The sequence below is a fragment of the Prunus avium genome, chromosome 1 (genome assembly GCF_965620075.1).
Source record: "Prunus avium chromosome 1, drPruAviu1.hap1.1, whole genome shotgun sequence".
Lineage (NCBI taxonomy): Eukaryota > Viridiplantae > Streptophyta > Magnoliopsida > Rosales > Rosaceae > Prunus > Prunus avium.
The window spans coordinates 42,720,646-42,744,094 of record NC_142284.1 but is presented as its reverse complement, the minus strand read 5'-3'; the positions used below and the strand labels follow the sequence as shown (position 1 = coordinate 42,744,094).

The 23,449-nt window shown below is 38.2% G+C and overlaps 3 protein-coding genes across 7 annotated transcripts; 1 reads left to right on the top strand and 2 right to left on the bottom strand.

Moving 5' to 3' along the window:
- Nucleotides 1–1,288: 1,288 nt before the first annotated feature.
- On the bottom strand, nucleotides 1,289–2,252 carry BZIP (basic leucine-zipper 8). Of its 2 annotated transcripts, XM_088253603.1 has the most exons (2): nucleotides 2,037–2,252; nucleotides 1,289–1,889 (listed from the first exon to the last, which is right to left on the bottom strand). In XM_088253603.1, exons 1-2 carry the CDS (start codon nucleotides 2,044–2,046, stop codon nucleotides 1,432–1,434), a joined length of 468 nt encoding a protein of 155 aa, XP_088109729.1. In that variant the 5' UTR covers nucleotides 2,047–2,252; the 3' UTR covers nucleotides 1,289–1,431. The 2 variants fall into 2 exon arrangements, with proteins under 2 accessions (XP_088109729.1, XP_021815154.1); XM_021959462.2 differs by having other exon boundaries at nucleotides 1,289–2,248.
- Nucleotides 2,253–8,105: 5,853 nt separating this feature from the next.
- On the bottom strand, nucleotides 8,106–9,675 carry LOC110757772 (fe(2+) transport protein 1-like). Its single transcript, XM_021959484.2, has 3 exons — nucleotides 9,024–9,675; nucleotides 8,747–8,896; nucleotides 8,106–8,638 (listed from the first exon to the last, which is right to left on the bottom strand). Exons 1-3 carry the CDS (start codon nucleotides 9,645–9,647, stop codon nucleotides 8,333–8,335), a joined length of 1,080 nt encoding a protein of 359 aa, XP_021815176.1. The 5' UTR covers nucleotides 9,648–9,675; the 3' UTR covers nucleotides 8,106–8,332.
- A 790-nt stretch (nucleotides 9,676–10,465) lies between these two features.
- Nucleotides 10,466–21,285, top strand: PHYLLO (2-oxoglutarate decarboxylase/hydro-lyase/magnesium ion-binding protein). Of its 4 annotated transcripts, none has more exons than XM_021959445.2 (28): nucleotides 10,466–10,746; nucleotides 10,830–11,039; nucleotides 11,111–11,322; nucleotides 11,451–11,568; nucleotides 11,695–11,811; nucleotides 11,919–12,020; nucleotides 12,253–12,312; nucleotides 12,475–12,543; nucleotides 12,749–12,853; nucleotides 12,932–13,126; nucleotides 13,462–13,560; nucleotides 13,978–14,544; nucleotides 14,962–15,186; nucleotides 15,320–15,622; nucleotides 15,830–15,897; nucleotides 16,153–16,311; nucleotides 16,900–17,025; nucleotides 17,141–17,272; nucleotides 17,368–17,485; nucleotides 17,572–17,727; nucleotides 17,934–18,176; nucleotides 18,300–18,467; nucleotides 18,647–18,790; nucleotides 18,919–19,380; nucleotides 20,000–20,299; nucleotides 20,384–20,541; nucleotides 20,618–20,725; nucleotides 20,823–21,285. In XM_021959445.2, the coding sequence occupies exons 1-28, from the start codon at nucleotides 10,594–10,596 to the stop codon at nucleotides 21,166–21,168; spliced, it is 5,223 nt and encodes a 1,740-aa protein (XP_021815137.2). In that variant the 5' UTR covers nucleotides 10,466–10,593; the 3' UTR covers nucleotides 21,169–21,285. The 4 variants fall into 4 exon arrangements, with proteins under 4 accessions (XP_021815137.2, XP_021815136.2, XP_088103008.1 ...); XM_021959444.2 differs by having other exon boundaries at nucleotides 12,698–12,853; XM_088246882.1 differs by lacking the exon at nucleotides 14,962–15,186 and having other exon boundaries at nucleotides 12,698–12,853.
- Nucleotides 21,286–23,449: the final 2,164 nt, after the last annotated feature.

Here is a 23,449-nt window from a genome sequence, read left to right as displayed (position 1 = left end):
ATGATTTATGAATGTAAACTTAAAAAATAGATGGTTTGGATCGTTGAAAAAAAATTCGTAAGGGACCCTAAAGGGTGTCCCTCAAATAAAATTATCAATCCCCTTCTATTGAGGGATCCCTCAAATAATTTTATTTGAGGGACATCCTTTAGGTTCCCTTATGAATTTTTTTTCAACGATCCAAACAATCTATTTTTAAAGTTTACATTCATAGATCATCCTTGCAAACAATTAGACAAATTGGAAACTGTTTCGACATTCAATTGTGTCCTATAAAATCAATGAATATGGTGCTTCAAGAAAATACTAAAATTTCAATAACACAATTGAGTGGTCAAACAATATCGGATTCAAGTGATTTTTTTATAAAACATAAACGGTTTGGATTAGTGAAATACAATACGGAGTGGGCCTATATATATATATGGTGGGGCAAGTTAATTGATAATGCTGCATTATAAATGGCATATGCATGTGTGTGTGCTCCAAACAGTACCAGAAAGCTAAAGGTGCTGTTGAAGCAACACCTGAAGCATAGGCTTTCTTGGCAGGATTCAAATTCATAAAAGCAAATGGAAGCTTAGTTTGGCTGAACAAAGTTAGACAACAGAGACAGGTCACAGGCGTTGGTGCCCTCACAAGAAAAGCTAAAAACAAAACATTTCTGAGGGGAGGTGGGTGATTTTGCTTGCTAGTGGATAAACCCTTTTCAAATGTTTTGTGTCTCATAGTAGTCATGACTCATGCATTTTGTATGATGAGCCACCACTAGCACCAAAACCTCCACCACCTTTTGTCATCCTTCTGTTGGCCCTGTTACTCTCTGTACTGCAACACTGCTTCACTGAGTTTGTTCCCACAAGCTCATCCTCTGTACTCCAGAAATCAATCGTTGTATGTTTTCTTTCTTGTCCAGAATTTAGTACATTGGTTCGATAAAATCTGTTTTCACTTACGGCAGTGATGGGAGATTTTCTCTTTCGTTCTGATCTTTTTAAGCACTGCAATTCCAACATAGTGTATTAATTTTTGCAGATGGGTTGGTGGGGTTCTCAATTGTCAAATGAGAAAAAGATAGAAGGTCATATGCATGATTCAGTGTTTGATAAATTTTTTGAGATGGGGCTACAAAGAAATATCATTTCAGTAATTATGATCTGCAAGTACATTAATGGATATATATGCGGCGAGAAGAGATTATGAATAGTAGAAGTACTTGCTTTTGAATTTGTGAGTGTTGATTTTAATTTAAATGATAAAGTATATGAGCCAAGTTGAGATAAGATGGTGGCTAAGTGCGTTCTTGCACGGTCTGTTTTGCTTTTTAATCTCATACGGTAAAGGGAAGAAAAAACTAAATAGCAATTATAGTGAACAAAAGGAACATAAAGTAGCTATGTCATAATGAGAAAACAGTGATTGTCATCTATCTCAATGGAGCAAGTCAGCTGATGCAGCAATGGATTGGTTTGAAGATTCAGCTCTGAGATGAGCTGTGTTGCAGGGCACCTCTGCTTCCAGCTCTCTGAAGGTGGTAGCATTAATATTATAAGGGCTGCTAATTTGAAGGTTTGTGAGCATTTGGCGAAGATCAGAAGCTTCTTCCTTGAGCTTAGTGTTCTCCTGCACAACCCTGTCATGGCTCTCTGACACATAGTTTAACCTGTCTATCAGATTCTGGTTCTCATTTCTCAGCCTGACCACCTGTGACCAGAGCTCATCCAGGTGTTTCTGCTTCCTCATCCGCGATCGCCGAGCCGATTCTCTATTGGATATCATTCTCCTCTGCTTCCTCTCATCAATGATTCTGAGGTGCTGGTGTTCTTCAGCGTCATCAGAAGTACTGGAGTTGTTGCTGAGGCTTGAAGATTGCTGAGTGAATTCAGGGCCTGCAGGAAAGTTTTGAGCTTGGGATAAATTGCTAAAGAGAGTATTGAAATGGAGAGAGGACATGTTGTTGTGCATGATGCCAAAGTGAGCAGGATCTGGAATTGGAGTTTCAGGTCCTAGGTAGTGGAGGCCTGAAATGATCTCACCTGGAAGCATAGCTCAAATCTCTTTTTTTTCTTTATAAGGTTCTGATGAACTTGCACTTGAAGGGTTTGGTTGGAACTTGTGTTGCAAAGGTTGTTTCGCTAAGAGGGCAGGGGATGACAGCATGAAGAGTGAGAGGGGTTTTATAGAGAGGGAAATGGATGGAGAAGTGGGCCAGCTTTAGCAACAAATTAGAGAGCAACAGTTTCAGGGCTTACATCAGCAGTAAGAACAATTATTGAAATTACACAGGAAATGTGTCTAATATATAGCATGTGGAGGAAGATATGCATCTAACATATGGACCAAATTGCATCATAGTGATTGTTGGTGGCATTTGGAGACCATGACATGAGTTGGTGTTGGGGATGTTTATATGTATGTGTTTGTATCTATATGTGCATGAGCATGATTTTATACAGATTTGAGATTTGGATAATGATTTGGCTCTTCACATAAATATGATGCTAAAGAAGAGGAAAAAGTTCATGTGTGGGGGTGTAATAATTATGGGGAGAAATGTTTTGGAAGAGAAAGAAAAATTGCAATTTGGGAAATGGAGTTGAAGTCAAATTAATTAAAGGGAGTTTTACTTTGAGGATCCAATCCAAGCCAGTTTCAGACGCAGAGCACTAAGACATTATGACTGATGACGCAAAGAAGGTCAGTTTAAAAGGTAAACTATTAATTTAAACACTGAGTTGTGATGATCAAGTTAATTTGTGTTTTTTTCCTTCTAATTTTGATGACTCACTGAGCACTTCAAACCTTGGCCCCATCAAGGTGAATTACTAAATTCTCTAAATTGTTAGCATCAAATACCTAAACCCCATCCATTCTCTTTATAAAAGGTTTTTTTTAGTCAGCTTTTAACTGGCCAAGAACACATCTTATGCAGATGCCTGAGTGAGCTTAGCAACATAGTACTATATAGTACTTGGCTTTTCAGCCAGTTTCCCTTTTTTTTTTTTTTTTTTTTTTATGCTCCACCATGAAGAATCACTAGCATCTCTGCTGAAAATAATATCCATGATGTGTTGATATTCTTTCATCAAAATCTACATATAATTAAGCAGAGATATTAATGGAACTAATCCAGAAAAGTATAACAGAAACAGATTCAGCTAACATTCTTTCTTCTCTCTCTGGTTTTTCCAATCCTGCTTAGGTCAAGCTAATCTAAAAATGCAGTACTTGCAGTGATGACAGGAAGGGAACTAACACTGGTACCATATAAACTACTATTGATATTTGATATAATTAATATATGATTTGAAGGTTCAGTGCCTCTTCCAAGTTTTACATGTTCATCATTATTCTTTCATGACGTATCAGATATCGACACCTCTATCTCTCTCTCTCTCTCTCTCTCTCTCTCTCTCTCTCTCAAGCATAATGAAACAACTGCACAATTAACAAAGTTATCAAATCTGTATTATTATATATGAATAAGTAATAAGTGGTAGCTAGTCTTCTGATATGAAAGTATTAATTTGTAGCCAATTATTCTTGTTTATTCTTTTGGTTTTTAGTTTTGTGGATGTGCATGTCTTCTTGAAACCTACTTGCAATTTTTAAAAGAAAAGATGAATGCTATAGAAGAAGATTAGATACATTAAAAAGTAGTGTTGACAAATCTCAGAGCAAGACAGCAACTTGCAGACGCAAATCTTCTTAATGACTTGCATTTAAAAAAACAGAGTTCACCATTCTAATCCTTAATTACAATTATTTAACACTAATGTATGGTTTAGGTGCTTCCCCACTACAGAAAACTTCCGTTCTGCTTCAAAAATCCAAAGCCAACTGGATAAGATCAATGAGTGTGATTAAGGAACATTCCAAGGAAAACCATCTGCTAATTAAAAACGAACCTAAACTCGTTTTCGAACCTTTCATAAGGAAGATGGATACAGCACTCCCTTGTGTTAGTGTGCAGGGGCCACCATGAAAAGATGGGTTACTATAGGCTAGCTAGCGTCACTCTTCTCATATATAATGGGTGAATCATCCTAAAATAACTTCATGCACTCCTTTTGCCCAAGAGACGAGAAGAGTGTAGGAAGTGATATTTGTAGTGCCAATGATGCAGGACAAATTTTAGCTATGAAGGAAATTTGGAAAATGGAAAAATTTTAAATCAGAAAATTGGGCTTCGAGTATGGAAAATCATGCTTGAGCATCAATTATGGCGTTAGGAAAAAAAAGGAAGGCGTATCGTTGGGATTTTCGGGTTGCTTGATTTCTTGAGAATATCTATATTATATTTATATTTCTAGAATAAGTTATCAATCATGATATTATTTTCCTGATATGATTTAAATTAAGTTTTAGGGTTTCTTTGTTTTCTGTTTAGGCCAACTCATGGAGTTTTATTAATCAAATTTAGAGATTTTCTCAATTTTTTGGTGGATTCCAGTCATTGATGGATTTTAGTTTATCTTTTCGAGTTTAGACGTTTGTCAATCTATAAACCAGTGCTTCCGTGCTACATTAGCTAAAATCAAAATTTTTTTTAATGTAAAATAAAGGACTAATCATTAATCATTATTCAACCCATAAGGGACATTGCAATGCATTAACCACAAAAGCTCACACTTGCAAATAAAATCTCAAGATTCAAATCTTGGGTATTCTTCTTTGATTTGATATATGCTTATATTTACCATTATGCTCTTGGTGCAAGGCAAGATAAGATGGGCAACAAGTACTTTTTTGCATATGCTGGTAAGAGGTGACTTTGATGTCCTGGAGCAAATAGGTAAATGAACAAAGATAAAGAATTTACCTAAAATATGCCAAACAATTGTATAGCTCCTATGTCCGTCACCAAACACAACATTTTGATCAGTCAAAAGCTCTTTATAAATAAAATAAAAAAACAAAATCCTATTGAGAGAACAGAAATGAAAATTTTGGGACCTACCCATTAGAAGAAAACAACAAAAGAATAAAGAGAAAGCAAAAGACATGATTCACACATGAACATGATCCATGGCTACAATGTTTTCAATTTCCCAAAGTTTTTGTAAGTGTGCTTTTCCTAGTCTAGTTATATATGTATTATATATAAATAGTTGTTTATAGGTAATGGATAAAAAATATGCAGACACAAGAGAGAGGGGGGGGCATTGGCTTTGGCAAATTGGCACCATAAAAGTGAGCAAATGGTTGCGTACGGAGGGGGACTGGATTTAACAGCTGCCCATTTTGGTACCAAAATTGCATCATTTCGGAATTTAGAGGGCAACCAATATGAAGCATACGTATGATTATGCACAGTGGGTCCATTTTTATTTTTATTTTTTTCTGCTAGGCTCTGGCGTGGGTGCCCGGTGGACCAACCCACTAGGGCCACCCCCCATTTTGCTTGGCCCGTCAACTCATCCAGCCCTAGCAAAGTAAAGACACCACACACCCACCACCTCTCTCTCTCTCTCTCTCTCTCTCTCTCTCTCTCTCTCTCTCTCTCTCTCTCGCTCTCTCTCTCTCTCTCTCTCTCATATATGCACACAGCTAATTAACATAGACCGATCATGGAACATGGGAGTCCAACCCATGTTATATTTCGACCCAAAAAAAGGCTTACAAATACTAATCCTGCAAGTATCGTACGATCATATTTTGGCAATGAAAAACGTTCATGAACTTTAACTGTAGTGGCATGAACATCTTAACTTTAGTGACATGAAACAATATTGAAATACACAGTTGAAAGCTATTAACGCAACACGTTTTCTTTAAAAAGTAAAAAAAAAGTTCCCTTCTTCTTTTCGCCTTTGTAATTGTGTGGCATTGAGACTTGAGAGGGACATGGCAGAAAATTATTACCACATGGTGTACACCACCAATAATGGTTCATGAACAAGAAAAACGAAAACGCTTTGGTCAATTTCTGGATTTTAATTATTTTTATCCAAATCACGAAAGAGAGTACTTACTCGATCTTCTTCTTCTACAGGCACCGTCTGATTCATGAACATCTATGTTCATGCCCCTTTAGGGCTTTTCAATCCTACTATTAACTTTGAATTTTAATTTTTGGTACCGACACTTGAACCCTAGGTGCACTGTCTCCACTCTCCCCCCACTCAAGCAACTAGACTTTTCTTTCTTCCCCCTCCTTCAATTCCCTGTCTTATGACCTCACTGCCCTTCACACTTTGCAGTGATTGGTTCATATAGGATAAGCTCATCACATCCTCTAATTTCATCACCTTTTCTCTTATTGCTTAATCTTTTTATATTTTGAATATTCCCTCTGTATTTTATTCCAGATTACCATTTTTATTTAGATCTGTCATTCAATATATATATTCTCCAAATCTTGTTGTGGCATTGTTGTTTATGGAGTATCATCACTTGTCGTATATTATTTATGGTGGGAAATACTGGACGCATTACAGTAAAATAACACTAAAATCCCACGCATGTTTCTCCTTTGTCTTGTCTGCTTACGCAACGTAATTAAGGTCATAATCCACTTACAATATGGATGCTAAAGTTAATTTGTTTAGGTGTTTTAAAGCAATGGGTTTTTGTTTAGCCATTAGTTTAACTCGCTTGTCAATCTTTAGCAAGGTAGTAGTAGTTACTAAACTCTCATAGATTAGAGTAGTTTAGAATAACACGAGTATTTCGAGTATTGTCACTAAAATAAGGTTCCTAGCTAGTACAATCAATCCTGAAGTCGCAGAAACTGTTGCCAAATTTGCAACCAAAAGAAGTGCCACAGTGAACCATCTCTATCCCCTTTGGAATACTTACCAATCATGAACGTCCACATCATTGGTGCAACTTAACCTAAGCTAAGTAATTATCAACTATTGATTACTCAATTGGTCCCTTACCTTTTAATTAATTAACCAAAGAATATCTGGAAATTATAAGAAGTGGATCTAAGCAAATCATCTACAGTATATAGGTAAATAGAATTCTTAATTATAGGAATGATTAAGAGGGTTCTCTAAGCATCGAGAGCCACAAGCATTTGTCCTCGTTCCACCAAACACTGGCATCTAATTTGCTAATGACAGCAAATGCACTTGCATTATGTGGAAAATGCGCAATTAATTGTGTTTTGTGAGAGCTTATGATCGTCATCTTTGAACCTAACTCAACAAATTGCGTAGGCACTTGTCAACTTCAAAGCTTTTGGTGTCTCCATTAGTATAGATTAATTATCCCACTTGATCAGTTTCGGGGTTAGTTAACCCCATGGTTAAATTAGAAGTTTGAGTGTGGGACTTAAAATCTTTACGCAATCTATACGATGTTGCGTAAACGTTTTTATTACAAGAACATCAAAAATTTTATTAAAAAGTCAAGTGCCGTGTGCTTCTCTAAAAAGCACTTTTAAGTTTTTCTATCAAATGATGTTAAACGCACTTTTTTGGCTATTAGAAAGTGTTTTTCAACCATTACATAAGCAAATCCCAAACGGACACTAACTCTAGAAAAATATCATTTGAGAACAAAGTGATGCATATTGAGAGAGCAAACCAAAGCCACTTGTTAAAAAGCCGAAGCTTTAGAAAAAAAGGTCTTGAGTTGAATGAGTGTCTTTTTGATTGCACTTGTGAGGCCTATTTCATTGTCTTCTCCAATTTTGATTTTGGAAAGAGACATGTACATATATATACATAAATATATGTTGGTGACGTCTCACCCGTGGGCACTGGGCATGGGACAACCTAAATTGTGAAGTGTGGTGGTGACTAGTGTTAATACAAATGGCTCATCTGCATCCATGGAAATGGAAACAATATTATGTTGGAGTTTTTCTACAAAATCTTCAACCTTTCTCTTTTTCATATTTCAACTTTTAATTCCCTAATAATTACTTTAATTCCATTAACGTTTTTAGGTGCTAGTGCTTGTCAATTTAGTTTACCCTTTTGGTTTCCGCAAAGAAAAGGACTGATTATCAAATTCAGAGCATGCATGTTCATTTATCATGTATTGTATTGTATTCTATGGAAAGGTTAGAAACTCACACCAACCAATCATAGCAAGACAACAATAAATAATTATAACTTGGAAAAAAATAAAAATAACAATAAAAAGATTGGTTTTGAGTCCAAATGTGAATCAAAATAACATCTTGGTGAATTGATTTCAGGAAATTGCCATGGTGACAAACTTTGTTCCTAACTAGGACTAGGAGAAACTAAAAAAAAATAAAAAAAATAAAGGAATAATAAAAACTTATCAAATGCTTGTCCCTGCTGTACATGCAGAGCAGAAAAATCCCATCTAGCTTCTGAGAACATTAATATTGTTGGATCTGGTGTATATGCTATGCCCACAAGGCCATGACTGACATTCCTCCTAGGCCTAAAAGAACTGCAAGGTAAGACCACATTTGGAGCTTGGGTTTGGCTTGCAATTTAGGACCCATGAAATCAGCTGCTAGGAGATCCACCAGAGCCATGTAATTCAGCAGCCCTGCAGATGCAGCATTCAGCAGCCCTACCACAATTAGGGCTGTTGGGCTGTCCTCACTGTATACATTTGACAAACCAATTCCTAGCGCTATACCAAATGGTGTTGTGACTGAGAAGAAGAAAACCATGATTGATTTTATCTTCAATCCATATTCAGCCTGCACCAACATTCATCATATAATTCATTTCAAACATGTCCTAATATTAATTAATTTACTTTCCATAGATTATTAATTAATAATAATAATAATAATAATAATAATCACCTGTAGTATGCATCCACCTAGACCCATTCCTTCAAAGAGTTGATGGAAACAGAGGGCAGCAATGAGTGGTCTGATTGTGCAAGGATTGTCTGATGCCCCCATTGACAGCCCAATCACCACTGAGTGCACCACAATGCCTAGTTCCAATACCTGCATCAACAGCCCAACTCTACATTAGAGGCCTAAACACAATGCAATATAAAACCCTATAGTTGAAGAGACTCAATTCACAAATCAACTAGTTAAGAGCATTTCATGCTCGCAACTACTTATATACCTGTGCCACAACGCGATATCTCAGCAACTGTGAGTCCTTGCCGTTGAGTCCACCCTCATTCTTAGTGTCCTGGACGTGGCCATGACCATGACCAAAATGTTCCAATTGAGGGGTAACATTTTTGGCATTCTCCTCATCTCCACTGCGAGTACCTGCAGCGAAAGCTTTCCTATAATGGCTCATTGAAAATGAGTCCACCATGAGAGTCAGCAAGGCCGAAAGCATGGCCACGAACGTCGTGAACGGGAACTTTTTCCACGGCTTTTCGGGCAAACACACCGACGTCAAGCACTCAAACGAGTCGGGCAGGACGTGCATGTACCCCGTCGCGAGTATGACACCGGAGGCGAAAGCTTTGACGATGGTAAACAAGTCCTTGTCGGGCTGGAGAGCCGGAACTGAGCGTGTAAATAGTGGCAGGCAGACGCCGATCAAGCTAGAGACCAAAATGGAAGCTATGGCAATGAGCTTCAATTTCAGTGCTTGTGCTTTGTCATGGCACGCTCCTTTTGATTTGGCCCCACATTGCTCTGATTGGTCCTGTACCGCTACTGCAGCTGCATTGACCGCTATGCTGATGAGGATGATGAGGACGGTGAGGGCATGGAGCTTGGAAGAAGCCATGGCAAGTGGTGCTAAAGCAGTGATGTTGTTGGAGTATGATACTGAATTTGTTGGAGGGGAGCTGATTGAGATGCGAATATATATATATATTGGTTGGGGTAGAGTTTTAAAGGTGGAAGGACTTGCTGGTGAATGTCCGGAATGCCCTTGGTGGGAGTTTTTGAGAAGAGTTTGTGGGGGTGAATTTTGGGGCGAAGGAGGGGTAATTTGGAGGCGTGGACTTGGGTGAAGAAAAATTGTGGCGGGCGTGTGCTGAGAGTTTGGCCCTCGCAGAGTTTGACTAAAAATTTTCTGCCACGTCACAGTTGGACTCGTCCTAGTCAGCCGCCTGGATGACGTGGCATATTTCCAAATGAGGAGAGGCTTTGCAGAGCTTAACCCACCACGTGTATTAATGCGGATAAGCACATGATACAGATCACTTAATCTAATAGTTATTTAATTCATCTTAAACACTTTAATAAAATAATAAAATATAATTGTGTTTTTAGCTTTAACTAATCTCACAATTTTTCGGAAAATAAAAGAAATTGTAAAATTTCAAAGGATATTAAATTTGAAAATTTTAATTCAAGTTGGCAATTGGATATGATAAGACCATGTGCTTATTGTTTTTCTGTTGTTGATAGAGTGTGCTTATCGTTAAAAATAAAATAAAAAATCTAACAAACTTCGAAAAGAGTTAAGCTATTGACCCGATTGGGCCCAACAAGAAGATCCATCTAACCACCGACATTAGGTCTTCATGGGCTAATTCCCAATCGAAGCCCATTCTCTCTCCGATTATGAATTTACAACGGTTACCAGTTCAGAAACAGAATCGGCAGTCTCCTTATCTTCTTCCTCTTTCACCTCTATCCTCTCTCTCTCTCTCTCTCTCTCTCTCTCTCTCTCTCAAACTTCATTCCCTTTCTCTTCTTTTCCAGTCTCCCTCCTCAATGCTATTATGCTCTTACTCACCAATTCTCTCTCTTTCCTTCCTTACAAGAGGTCTTTCTTTCTCCCAGACGCATTGCCCTCACTACCGCCACCACCGCCTTTCCCATTCCTCAACCCAAACTCCCGCCATTTTCGACTCCCTCCAAACCCCAATTCCAATGTCATTTCTCGTTTCCCTCTCCTTTATTTTTCACCGTATTATGGATTTTGTGTATGATTTTTTTGTTCTTTTTCGGTTTTCAGGTTGTTCGAGGAGTGAGATTCGACGGCCCGGTAGTCGAAATCGGCCAAGTATCGCAAACCGAAGACGGAGACTTGGTTATCGAGACCTGCGTCACGCGGACGCTGACTCCGGCGTTGACTCTTGAGCAAGGGCTTCAAAAGATCAATGAGGTAGTTGAAGAGTTCAAGCTCAATCCTCCTTCTACTCCTAGTGGATTTCATAGGTTTCAGGTAATCAAACCTCTATTCTTTTGATTTTATTGGTTAGTCGTACAATGTACACTGAATTGTGAATTTCACAGGTGGCTGTGCCGCCGAGTGCCAAAGCCTTGAACTGGTTTTGCAGTCAACCGGAGTCGTCTTCTGTTTATCCTCTGTTTTTCATCTCCAAGGATACCGAAAATCCGAGTTTAAAATCGCTGTATGTGAATGAAACCCGAGGAGTTTTTGGAATTGGTGCCGCAGTTTACTATACTCCGTCATCGTTTTCTTCTTCTTCTTCTAGGATCAAGAGGTTCGTTTATGTCCCTCTTCTTTGTTGCATTCTCTTTTATATAATCAACACTATGATTTTTATCATCGAAAGTTTGCATTTTGTTATGTGCGCTCTGTTAAAAATATATGCATGGTTTTTTCTTCCAGATATTTATCAAATGAATCAACCTCTGTAATAGCTTACGGTTTTATGGATAATAATTACGACCAAGAGTCATCTTTCATGAAGCATGAAGCAGGCTCGTATTACTTTTTCGTTCCACAGGTAAACTCGTGTGCTTGTTGACTTCATTTTTTTCACTTTCAAAATTTAGGATTACGAATAGTTGAAGTTGATGGTTGTGCGGTTGAACTACAGTGAACATAACATTAGGAATATTATTTTTAACAGATTGAGTTACATGAGTATGAGGGCACTTCTATTTTAGCAGCAACAATTGCTTGGAGTGACTCTTCCCTTTGTACATTTGAGGACGCCATTCATTCTTACGAGTTATGTTTCAACCAGGTATTCTGTGGTTCTAGTCTCTCTTTTTCCACCGTGCTTCTGTATCTTTTCATTTTGGTAGGCTTATTTTTCCTACTCATGATGTTGACTATGATATGCCTTTTCAGGCCAGTAGTCATATTTGGCCCACAGCAAAGAGCAACCACACCATGAATATAAGATGTACTCTTAGAAAGCTCAATCTTGAGGAGGATGGAACTATTCCCATGGTATAGAGATCAAGATTTTGGATAATCTAAATAGTGTTTCCCATTGCAATAATGTAATAGTTTCCATTAAATAATGTTGAAATTGATAAACATGGACAATCTAAACTCTTTGTTACAAGCGTACAACTCAAATTATCCCTGAAAGTTTGGGTTGGAATTTTGTCAAGGATTTTATATTTATTTGGCCGTCGGGTTTTTTTGGTTTCCATTTCTGAGTGACAAGGTTTTGTAGGTATACATGAACGCTCTGTCATCAAGAAGAAAATATGTTGTGGCTGACATCATGGCACTGGTATCCTCCCTTTCCTGGTAATTTTTCATTTTCATCTGTGGGGTTGCACTTACTATTCGTGTCTCAGATAGGCAATTAATGTTGTTCTGTTAGTGTTTATTTATTTATTGAAGTTGAACATTCTTAGGCTGATTGTTTTAATGTCATTTACCTCTTTTGCAGAAAGAGGCTCCATCTTCCTGCCAGTTTTGTATCAGGCTTTCACCTACCATTGCTGTTGCTAGTAACATGGTATGATACTGTAGTGTTAGTGACTTTAGGAGAGCATAGGTTCATAAATACTTTGAATGCTTATGAGCAATGGAAGTAAAAAAGATATGTTGGCAGAAGACATGATACCTGCTTTATATGCTTACATTGAGTTTTTATTTTAATATTGTTGGAGGGAACAAACTTGGGTGAATATTGTTCAGGATTTGTGTCTCTTTCTACTCAGCTGGATCAAGCCCATAAAATGTGTTACTCAGCTCAAGATTGTGCCAACATCAATACTGTTTGGGCATCGCTTATAATTGAAGAATGTTGTCGACTTGGTTTGACGGTGAGATTAAGTATTTATAAGTCTATCTATATCTGAATGTGGTACATTTGCCTGATTCATTCTTAATCTTCATTCTAGTATTTTTGTGTAGCTCCAGGATCAAGATCATCCCCTCTTGCTGTTGCTGCTTCTACTCATCCTCTTATTACTTGTATTGTATGCTTCGATGAGCGCTCACTTGCATTTCATGCTGTTGGTTATGCAAGAGGATCTCACAAACCAGCAGTAGTCATAACATCATCTGGAACTGCAGTTTCAAACCTTCTTCCTGCTGTAAGTTTACTCAAAATTAATCCTAAATGTTTCATCTATTTTCTGCAACTGAAATACAAGGCTTTTTCAGTGATAAAAAAATGTTTATTTATTTATTTAATTAAATCCCTCTCTATTCTGCAACTTTGTGTTATGGTATTCAACCACTTGGCCTTCTAGAATACTTTTGCATAGTCTTGCTCTGGTTTTTTCATGCTGGAAAATGTTCTCACCCCAATTTTACAAGTCGTTGTTCACCATATATGTGTTTATGATGCAAACTGTATGATTTTATTTCTGTCTATGGCACTTTCGGTATTTTCTGCTGTTCACATAATATTGAAAAAAATGTCCAGGTGGTCGAGGCTAGTCAAGATTTTGTACCGCTTCTATTGCTCACAGCTGACCGTCCTGCAGAATTGCAGGATGCTGGGGCAAACCAAGCAATCAATCAGGTATTTAAAATACATGTTATTTAGTAGTATTTTTATTTTTTGATATATAAATTTGCATATGCCTATGTAGTATCTGTGTGTGATGTACTGATTATACTCTTGAAATTGAACGACTATGAATTTCATGGTTGTAAACCATCTTACAGTTGTAATTTCATCAGAGCATAGAGGCTGATGGCAAATAAAGGAATTTTAGACCTAGTTGAGTTAGAGTTATTTATTTACACGGTGAGCTAGTGAACATACTTCATTTCTGTAATAGATACATCCTAATTCTCTATATAAGCAAAACATTTTAATGTAGAATTGGTACTAAGATGAAGTTGCATGTGGAAGTAACTGGTTTCAGCATTGAGATTATGGATCAATTTTTTTTTCTTTAGTTTCATATATATATATTTTAAATTTGTATGCCAGGTAAACCATTTTGGTTCCTTTGTGAGGTTTTTCTTCAGCCTTCCTGCACCTACTGATCATATTCCAGCACGGATGGTGCTTACGACACTTGACTCTGCTGTACATTGGGCAACCTCTTCACCATGTGGCCCTGTTCATATCAACTGTCCTTTCAGGGAGCCACTGGAAAATAGCCCTAGCAAATGGATGTTGAGCTGTTTGAAAGGATTAGACTTTTGGATGTCCAGTGCCGAACCGTTTACTAAGTATATTCAAGTACAACGTGTTCATGCGTATGATGATTGTTGTGGCCAAATGTCAGAGATTATGAATGTAATTAAAGGCACTAAAAAAGGGCTTCTACTTATTGGTGCAATCCATTCAGAAGATGAGATGTGGGCAGTTCTTCTCTTGGCTAAACACCTTCAGTGGCCTGTTGTAGCTGACATCTTGTCAGGATTACGATTGAGAAAGCTTTTGACTGCTTTTCCTGAAATTGAAGATGATTTATTATTTGTTGATCATCTTGACCATGCTCTACTATCTGATTCTGTACGCAGTGGGATAAATCTTGATGTGATTATTCAGGTATGCCTCTTCTTTCATGACCCACCTCTTTCACTCAGCTTAGTCTTAAGGCCTCATTTTTAACCTTGTCTTCTCCATGAAAGCATGAGACACCTTGATGAATAAGTAATTGGTTGTTACAAAAAGGCATCAGAAACGTGCAACTTAATAAATGTCACTACATTCATAAAGAAGACTAAAGCAACTGAAAATTACACAATATAAATAAATGAATCGATTATAATATTGATTACTTGCATTTAGAGAGACATTCTGGTAGTTTAGCATGGGCTAAATGATATTCTTGAACCCTGTGGAGGAGTTAACATTTACATAAATCCTGTAACCATGTTGTGGAGCTTAGACTACAGATGCCAATTGCATGAGGAGCTGTTTTCTTTTTCTGTTGATTTAAGGCCTTATTTGTCTTACAAACAGATTGGGAGTAGGATTACAAGTAAGCGTGTTGCTAAGATGCTAGAGGACTGCTTTCCATGCTCTTATGTCATGGTTGACAAGCATCCATTTCGTCAAGATCCTTCTCATATTGTAACCCATAGAATCCAAAGTAGCATTGTTGAATTTGCTGATTATGTATGTAAAGCTGGATTTCCCCATATGAGCAATGAATGGAGCGCTTATCTTCGAATGCTAAATGCGATGGTAATGGATCACAAGAATGTGTCTCTAAATTTTATGTCAAATATTTGGTGATTTTTGTGGAATAATAAAACCTCTTTTTTCTATTTTTCTTTAGTGGGTTTTCCTTTGTAAGTTCTCTTTTCCTATACTATAGGTTGCAAGGGAGTTGTCATTTCAAATTTATGCCAGAGACTCCTTGACTGAACCTCAAGTTGCACACGTAGTATCCGAAGCACTTTCAGCTGAGTCTGCTCTTTTCATTGGGAACAGTATGGCCATACGCGATGCAAACATGTATGGGCGTGGTTGGTCAGGCTGTAGTGATCGTATTGCAGACTTGACTTCAAAATCAGAACTACCCTGTCATATGATTCGGGTGGCTGGGAATAGAGGTGCAAGTGGTATTGATGGGTTACTCAGCACAGCTGTTGGCTTTGCTGTAGGATGCAATAAACAAGTAAGTTTTTGATATTTGTCTTCATTTCTTGCAATTGCCCACTGCAAACTCACCTGGCTCTGCAAGGGATATAAATCAGCTAAGAAATTCATTTAATCGTCACTGTATGGATGCTTGCAATAATTGTCAGCTGGCACTTAGTTCTTTTTCCTATTCTCCTTTCAACCTATACAAGTTTACAATGCTTCAAATTTGTAATATGTTCAGGTGCTTTGTGTGATTGGAGATGTTTCTTTCCTTCATGACACAAATGGCTTGGCAATTGTGAACCAGAGGTAGGATGCTAATCTATTTCGTTTTTCAGGCTTGTAAGTTCTGTTCTGGTACATTGCACATTGCCCCTTTTTCTTTTTCCCCTTCTTTTTTTAAAAGTCTTCTGATCTTCCTTTCATTTACTTAGAACAGGATAATGGTTAGTATATGCCCCTTGATATCATCTGCATGTGTGTTTCTTTTTCCTTATGTTGTCTGATAATCAATATAAATTCTTTGTTACTTTATTGGTTTAACAAATGTACCGTGTGATGTAGGACATTGCGGAAACCAATGACGATAGTTGTAATTAATAATCATGGTGGTGCAATATTCAGTCTTCTTCCTCTAGCAGATAGAGTTGAGCCAAGAATACTAAATCAATACTTCCACACCTCGCACAATGTTTCAATACGTGAGCTGTGTGCGGCACATGGGTAAAATCCTTTGTATATATGAAGTATATGAATTTGTTTTTGCTGCTGACCATGTGATTCATGTAGTCATACAATCATACATTTCTATTTAAGATAATAACTAAAGGAAAAGAGCCAGAAGTTTCACCCTGTTGTGTTGTGTCTTTTGTCGTTATACTAATAGCTTGAGTTGGAGGTGCTTAAAGTTGCCACTTGTGAAGCAATTCAATAGTTACTTAAAATCAGAGAATAGGATTTGAGGGTGTAGGAGTAATGATCACCTACCAAGCAATGAAAAACCCTTGAGACAACATAGCATATTGGCAAGATGGGGAATGTAGAATTTATACTGCTTCACTAAATTTGGTTAGCCATAATAAAGACATGTATTGTTGTGAGTTGAGACTTGATCTCACAAGTTGTGAAATTCCAATAAGTAGAAGATCTGAGAAATATGGTATTTGGAAACTGACTAGAGAATGTGACTGAATATATGATTTTGAGAGTTGAAAAACTGCACCAATGCTTAAATTCTTCATCTTCATCGAACTAACCATCAGCAATATGTAAACCAGTTGTATCTTAGACTTTAACAAAATAATCTTTCAGTGTGATGCATCTACATGTGAAGACAAAGTTGGAGCTTGAAGATACATTGTTCACATCTCAACATGAAGAGGTGGATCGTGTCATTGAAGTTGAGAGCTGCATAGATGCCAATGCCACCTTTCACAGGTTGGTGGTTATGCTACCTTGATAATAAGTCATTGTTATCAGCTTATCAGCTGACTGCAGACATATTCTTCCTCTCTTCAATACTTATCAAGGTTGGTGGTTTCTCTTATCTCAGTACTTTAAGAAAGTTTGCCTGCCAAGCAGCAGATCATGCGATGAGCCTCTCCTTGAGGCTTTCCGTTGAAGACTCAACAGAAGATGGTGCTTTACTTTACAGAGTCCACAGAATGGAGTATTCATCATTTAGGTGAGTTCTTTGTCGATGGAATAAATTTTGAATATTCTCTACATATGCTTACAAGGAAGGATTTGATATTTTGTTATATTTTCTGCTCGGGACAGTATACCACTCTGTGCTCCTCCTACTATGATTTCTGTTGATGATAATGAGACCGGGTTCTATAGAGAAGGGTTTATTTTAACTTTGTATCTTGAAGATGGAAGCGTTGGGTTTGGCGAGGTTAGTTTTGGTTTACTATTTGTCTGCTTAATCCACTCTTGTATTCTGTGATCATCATTTGACCATTTGTGACTTTAATTGAACAGGTTTCTCCTCTAGATATCCACAGAGAAAGCCTGCTAGATGTAGAAGAGCAACTGAGGTTTCTTATTCATATGATGACAGGTGCTCAGATTAGTTGCTTCCTTCCTCTGCTAAAGGGCTCATTTTCTTGTTGGATATGGACCAACCTGGGAATCCTGGTAGAGCCAACTTTTTTTTTGTGCTGCATATGAATATCATATACTTGGTAGAAAAAACTGAAAATAAAAAGAGAATGACAACTGTCACTTTTCAAAAAGAGAAAAAGACAGAGCTATGCTATAATTTAAAAGTATATCTTCTTGTCTTTATACCATCTTCAATAGAGTTATGCTTTGAAGAACATATGCTTTTGACTGTGATACAGCCATGCACGCTCCTTCCTAGTGTCAGATGTGGTTTGGAAATGGCAATTCTCAATGCATTAGCGACAAGACAGGGTTCCAATTTATTAGGCATACTCCATCCCCGGAAAGCTGAAGGAGGTATATCTGAAAATTCGTCAACAGTTCAGATTTGTGCCCTTGTTGATTCAAAGGGAACACCCACACAAGTAGCTGATGTTGTTGCTGCACTTGTTGAAGAAGGATTTACTGCAGTAAAGCTGAAGGCATTGATCTCTCTAAATTCACGTTGTTAATATTACAAACATTCTTGTCAACTTGACTCTGTTATTATGCAGTAAAGAAAAATAAACGCTGTGAGTTGTGGCTTTCCATTGATTTTGCAACAGGTAGCACGTCACGGGAGTCCCTTGCATGATGCTGCAGTTATACAGGAAATAAGAAAGAAAGTTGGATACCAGATTGAAGTTCGTGCAGATGCCAATCGGAACTGGACATATAAAGAAGCTATCCAGTTTGGCTCCTTGGTGAAGGATTGTGATCTGCAGTATATTGAGGTATACTCTGAAATTTTTGTTAACATTTGTAATCTACATTACCATTTGCGTACTTGAAATTTTGATGATTCAATGTGGTGCCTCGCTTTCCTTTTATCTATGTACATTTAGGATTAATGATACTTCTCAATATATTCTCAATGTTAGTGTTTGACCCTATGACTATTTATTTATCTCAGGAACCTGTTCATAATGAAGGTGATATTATCAAGTTCTGCGAAGAAAGTGGGTTACCCGTGGCACTGGACGAAACTATTGACAGTATCAGAGAACATCCACTTCATACGCTAGTGAAGTATACCCATCCAGGAATAGTAGCTATTGTAAGTGGCAATTTATGCTCATTGGTATATTTTGCAATTTGATGTCTCTGTTATCGAAATTTATGACCACTTGTGAGATATGCTAATTTTACGTTCCTGATTTAGGTTGTTCATATTGGTTCTTTCAGGTTATTAAGCCTAGTGTTATTGGCGGCTTTGAAAATGCAGCAATAATTGCCCAATGGGCCCAGCAGCACCGAAAAATGGCTGTTATTAGTGCTGTATTTGAAAGTGGCCTAGGTTTGTCAGCATATATTCAGTTTTCCTGTTATCTCAACCAGAAGAATTCAGAAATATGTGAAATGATGAATTATGCATTGGCCCCATCAATAGCGCATGGTTTAGGAACATACCGCTGGCTAAAAGAAGATGTAACGACCACTCCTCTCAAGATAAGTTGTAATCCTGATAGTGGCTCCGTAGAAGCATCTGTTGCTGATGCTGATCAAGTTCTTCAGAAATTTCAAATTAATCGCAACATAATTCATGGAACTTTTACTGGAGAGCAAGTTTGTGTATACCAGCTGCCTGTAGATTCAAAGGATTTCTCTTGTTCCATCAAAGTCCACGAGATTGGACAAAGATATGATGTTAGTAAAATTTCATGTACTTGAAAACTCTCTCTCTCTCTCTCTCTCTCTCTCTCTCTCTCTCTCTCCAACCTTTTCTATTTTCTTTTGCCATCTAAGGAGTGTACCCTGAGCATCTTGTTGGCATAAATTGACATTTCTGCATTTTTGGCACTTGATATAACTACAATTTAGGATGGATACTTATGGTATCAGCTAGCAGGTGTGTATGTGGTAATAATTGGTTGGTTTTCTCCGCTCGAGACTTTTTTGTGTGGAAGGTTATTGGAGTGACTGCGATGTTTTTGCCCTCTTGATATATTTTGAGGGTAGTGATGGGATACAAGATTGAGGGATGAGAGGTGTTGTTGAGTGTTATTGCAAGCAAGTCTTTTGTAGTTCTCAGAATAAAGATCAACAGTTAATAGCTAAATGTATTACTCTGGTGGTTCTCGATTGGAACTTAGGGATTGTCTTGGCTGATTCAAGTTTGGGACATGCATTTGGTTCATGCTCTTCCCATTTCTATACAAGGTTGAGGGTGTAAGGTTGGGTAGGAGATGATGCGTTTCATATACATTGACATGTAGTACTAATCCTATACAGCATGCTCACTGACACCAGAATTAAGCTGATGCAGGATAATGTATTTATATTTCTTCATGGGTTTCTTGGAACTGGTGAAGATTGGATTGCTATCATGAAGGCTATTTCAGGATGTGCGAGATGCATTGCGATCGACCTCCCTGGTCATGGTGGAACAAAGATACAGAACCATGGCGATAACGGTGCTACACAGGATTCAGGTTTGTCAATTGAGGTGGTTGCCGATCTTTTATGTGAATTGATAAAGCATATTACGCCTGGGAAGGTTACCATTGTGGGATATTCTATGGGAGCAAGGATCGCGCTCTACATGGCTCTGAGGCTTACTGACAAAGTATGTCTGCATTTCTTAAGATTTTAATTTCAATTTGAGCTTGTGTTTCTGTGGTGTTAACAGAAGTAGGATTTTGTCATGAAGGTCAAGGGAGCTGTTGTAATATCTGGAAGCCCTGGGTTAAAAAATGAAGTGGAAAGAAAAGTTCGTAGAGCTAAAGATGACTCTAGAGCACGCTTTCTTATTGCTCACGGCTTAGAGCTCTTTCTGGACAACTGGTACTCTGGAGAGCTGTGGAACAGGTGATTTTAAGATTTTTCTCATTTTATGGTGTTTGGATTCTTCATGCATCTCTAACCGTATGAGTAATTTGAACAGCTTAAGAGTCCATCCTCGATTTCGTCAGATAGTCGGCAGCCGCCTGCTTCATGAAGATGTGCAGAGTCTTGCAAAAGTTCTATCTGCTTTAAGTATTGGGAGGCAACTGTAAGCTTACTTGACTATTTACTGAATATTTGATTCTCGCACAACATACATTCTGAATAATACGTCAGGAGAGTTGATGACTCTTTTTACATGTTAGGCCATTGTGGGAAGACTTAAAGCACTGCAATACACCCCTTTTGCTCATTGTTGGAGAGAAAGATAGAAAGTTCAAGACAATAGCTAAGGATATGTGCCATGAGATCGGTGGTGGTACGGTGACTGGTGACGGCCCGCCTAATGACAATTCCGAGATAGTTGAGATTCCAGATTGTGGCCATGCTGCTCATCTTGAAAACCCTCTCGCTGTAATCAGCACATTGAGGCGGTTTTTGACAAGAATAAACTCATTAAACCCTAAACCCTCTCCCTGTAATCAGCACATTGAGGCGGTTTTTGACAAGAGTAAACTCATCAAACCAGAAGTCCATTTAGAGATGTTGTAATCTTCTCATTTTTACAGTTTTCTTCAGAGATTTGGTTGCCAAAAAGAAAAAGAAAAAGAAATCATTTCCAGAGAGTGATCGAAAAATCGCTACCTGAGAATTAACTTTTATTATTAATTTCTGAATAGAATACAACCGCAGACACTATCACAATTATTGATTTGATTTTGCACCTGGGAGAACAGAAGTAGATCTAAGAAGTCGGGCTTAAGCGAGGGTCGTCTACGTATGCATTCCATCAACACATTTGAGATTTGCCCCTGCACAAATGATTCCTTGGCAGTCATGAACAACAGAGCAAGCTTTGCCAATAATCTGCCTTAAGAAAGCTAAAAATGGCAGGTTAATAAATTAATTTCCAAACTATGGGGATGTTTGTGTTAGATACATGTGGGAAACCCACCACATCTGCATACAAAATTAGCCGATCGACAAAACTATTATTGAAGAATCAATTTTGCTATTTATATGTCTCCAGTTATTGATTTTATGGAACTTGGAGAAGAAAACTAAATCTAAGAAGACAGGCTCAAGGGATGGTCGTCAACGCGAATGCATTTGCCATCGTTACATCTGAGATGTCCCCATACACAATACATTCCTTTGCAGTCACTAACATTGGAACAAGAATTGCAAACCCTCCTTCTGTCTTGCATTTGCATAATTGCATTGCCAAAGGGGCTGCCATCTACGCATACAAGTCTTCCACAGTCACGGCCAGTCCAACATTCACCTATTTCAGGCGTCTGGACTATTTCCGGGGCCGACATTTTGGCAGTTTTTTTTTTTTTGGGTAGTTTTAACGCCAGAGAAATCTAATATGTAATTTTTCCAAACTTTGTGGAAAATAATATGAAATTTCCAGATAATACAGTCTCAACTTTTCGATCATTGATTTCTTAGAATAAAACTTTATCTCCTTCTTTGTGAGTCAAAGCCAATACAAATTCCAACTTAATTTGTCCAATTTTTCATTTTCGTAGCAAATAAATGCCTTTAAGATAAGGAAAAACTCACTAATACATATGTGAGATCCCTTAATAGGTACATTAATTAGCTTGATGTACTTGTTCTTTTTTTAATTTTTGCCAGGCAGGATATTAGAAATTCTGATTATGTAGCCTTGTGCTTTTATTGCCAGGCATTGCCCATATCAAGACATTAGATAGTTCCTAAAGTTCATGGAATTCCTGTGCAATCAGCCGAATCGGAACATTAATCCTCATTTGGATGTGCAAGTCCAGTATTTGGTAGTAGGCATTGCCAATAGTTGTCAAAACAAATCTTTGTGGACGAACCACATGGAAACGTTTTGCAGTCGGCGTTTGAAGAACATTTTTGAGCATTCACCCTAGCTTCTGCTCCTCCTGCTACACCTACAAAAAAATATAGGGTGCTGTTAAACGAACCCTAAAATTAACTGATTACCCCTCTGATGCCTTGACAGTTCCATGCGAGTGTTTTCATGGCGACCGTGGATGGAGACCCATTACGGCTGGTCTCCTCCGCCTAAGTTAATCTATTGTTTGACACATGAGCAGTTTTGCTACATGCCGCGCTCAAGGACAATTCCTCCTCCATTCGTTGATCCCCGCGCTTCCTTTTCCCTTTACCTCCGCTGGTCCTCTCGATTAGTGGCCCCAAGTTGAAAGGATCAGAATTCTGTGTGAGGCAAACTCTCTCAGTAGTCTCATCACCCGCGTCCTCGTTACCAACTCTCCCCACTGCATGTTGTATATCCAGTCCAGTTTGTTCTTGATTGCCTTCAACAGCGACATTAAGATCAATCTCATTCCCATCCTCCAGAGAATGTTGTATATCCATATGAACTCCCAATTGGTCTTGGCGAGGGGGGAGCCTGGACCGACACGGGAAATGGAGGCGGGATGTTGAGACGAGTCGTAGAATGATCGTGCTAGACAGAGTGGGGAGCGGATGGCTACAAATACTTCCCCATGTGAGAGGCAGAGTAGTAATGGGTTTGAGCCAGTGTTTTCAAAGGCATGCTTTCGCGCGCGTCGAAGCGAGGCGGCCGGAAAACGCCCGAGGCGGTCGGCTATTTCGCGAGTTGCACGTTTAGTGCAGGGAAGGCGTGAGGAGGCGTTCCAAGGCGGAGCGAGGCGCAGGAGAGCTGACACTCTGAAAGGGAAGAAATTTTCTGCAAATTGGGTGCGGCTCCATCGCAGCGAGGAAGACGACCTTTTTTTTTATAGGTTTTTTCTAACAAAACGACGTCGTTTGATTGAAGTGTTAAAAAAAAACTTAAAGTGAAACGACGTCG

Coding starts and splice junctions, on each gene's coding strand:
- BZIP (XM_021959462.2), bottom strand. CDS start 2,046: ATGCTTCCAGGTGAGATCATTTCAGGCCTCCACTACCTAGGACCTGAA.
- LOC110757772 (XM_021959484.2), bottom strand. CDS start 9,647: ATGGCTTCTTCCAAGCTCCATGCCCTCACCGTCCTCATCATCCTCATC. Junction 8,897..9,023: donor GATATCGCGTTGTGGCACAG/GTATATAAGTAG, acceptor CTGTTGATGCAG/GTATTGGAACTAGGCATTGT. Junction 8,639..8,746: donor TAGGTGGATGCATACTACAG/GTGATTATTATT, acceptor ATGTTGGTGCAG/GCTGAATATGGATTGAAGAT.
- PHYLLO (XM_021959444.2), top strand. CDS start 10,594: ATGCTCTTACTCACCAATTCTCTCTCTTTCCTTCCTTACAAGAGGTCT. Junction 12,021..12,252: donor AGGATGGAACTATTCCCATG/GTATAGAGATCA, acceptor AAGGTTTTGTAG/GTATACATGAACGCTCTGTC. Junction 15,898..16,152: donor TTGGCAATTGTGAACCAGAG/GTAGGATGCTAA, acceptor CGTGTGATGTAG/GACATTGCGGAAACCAATGA.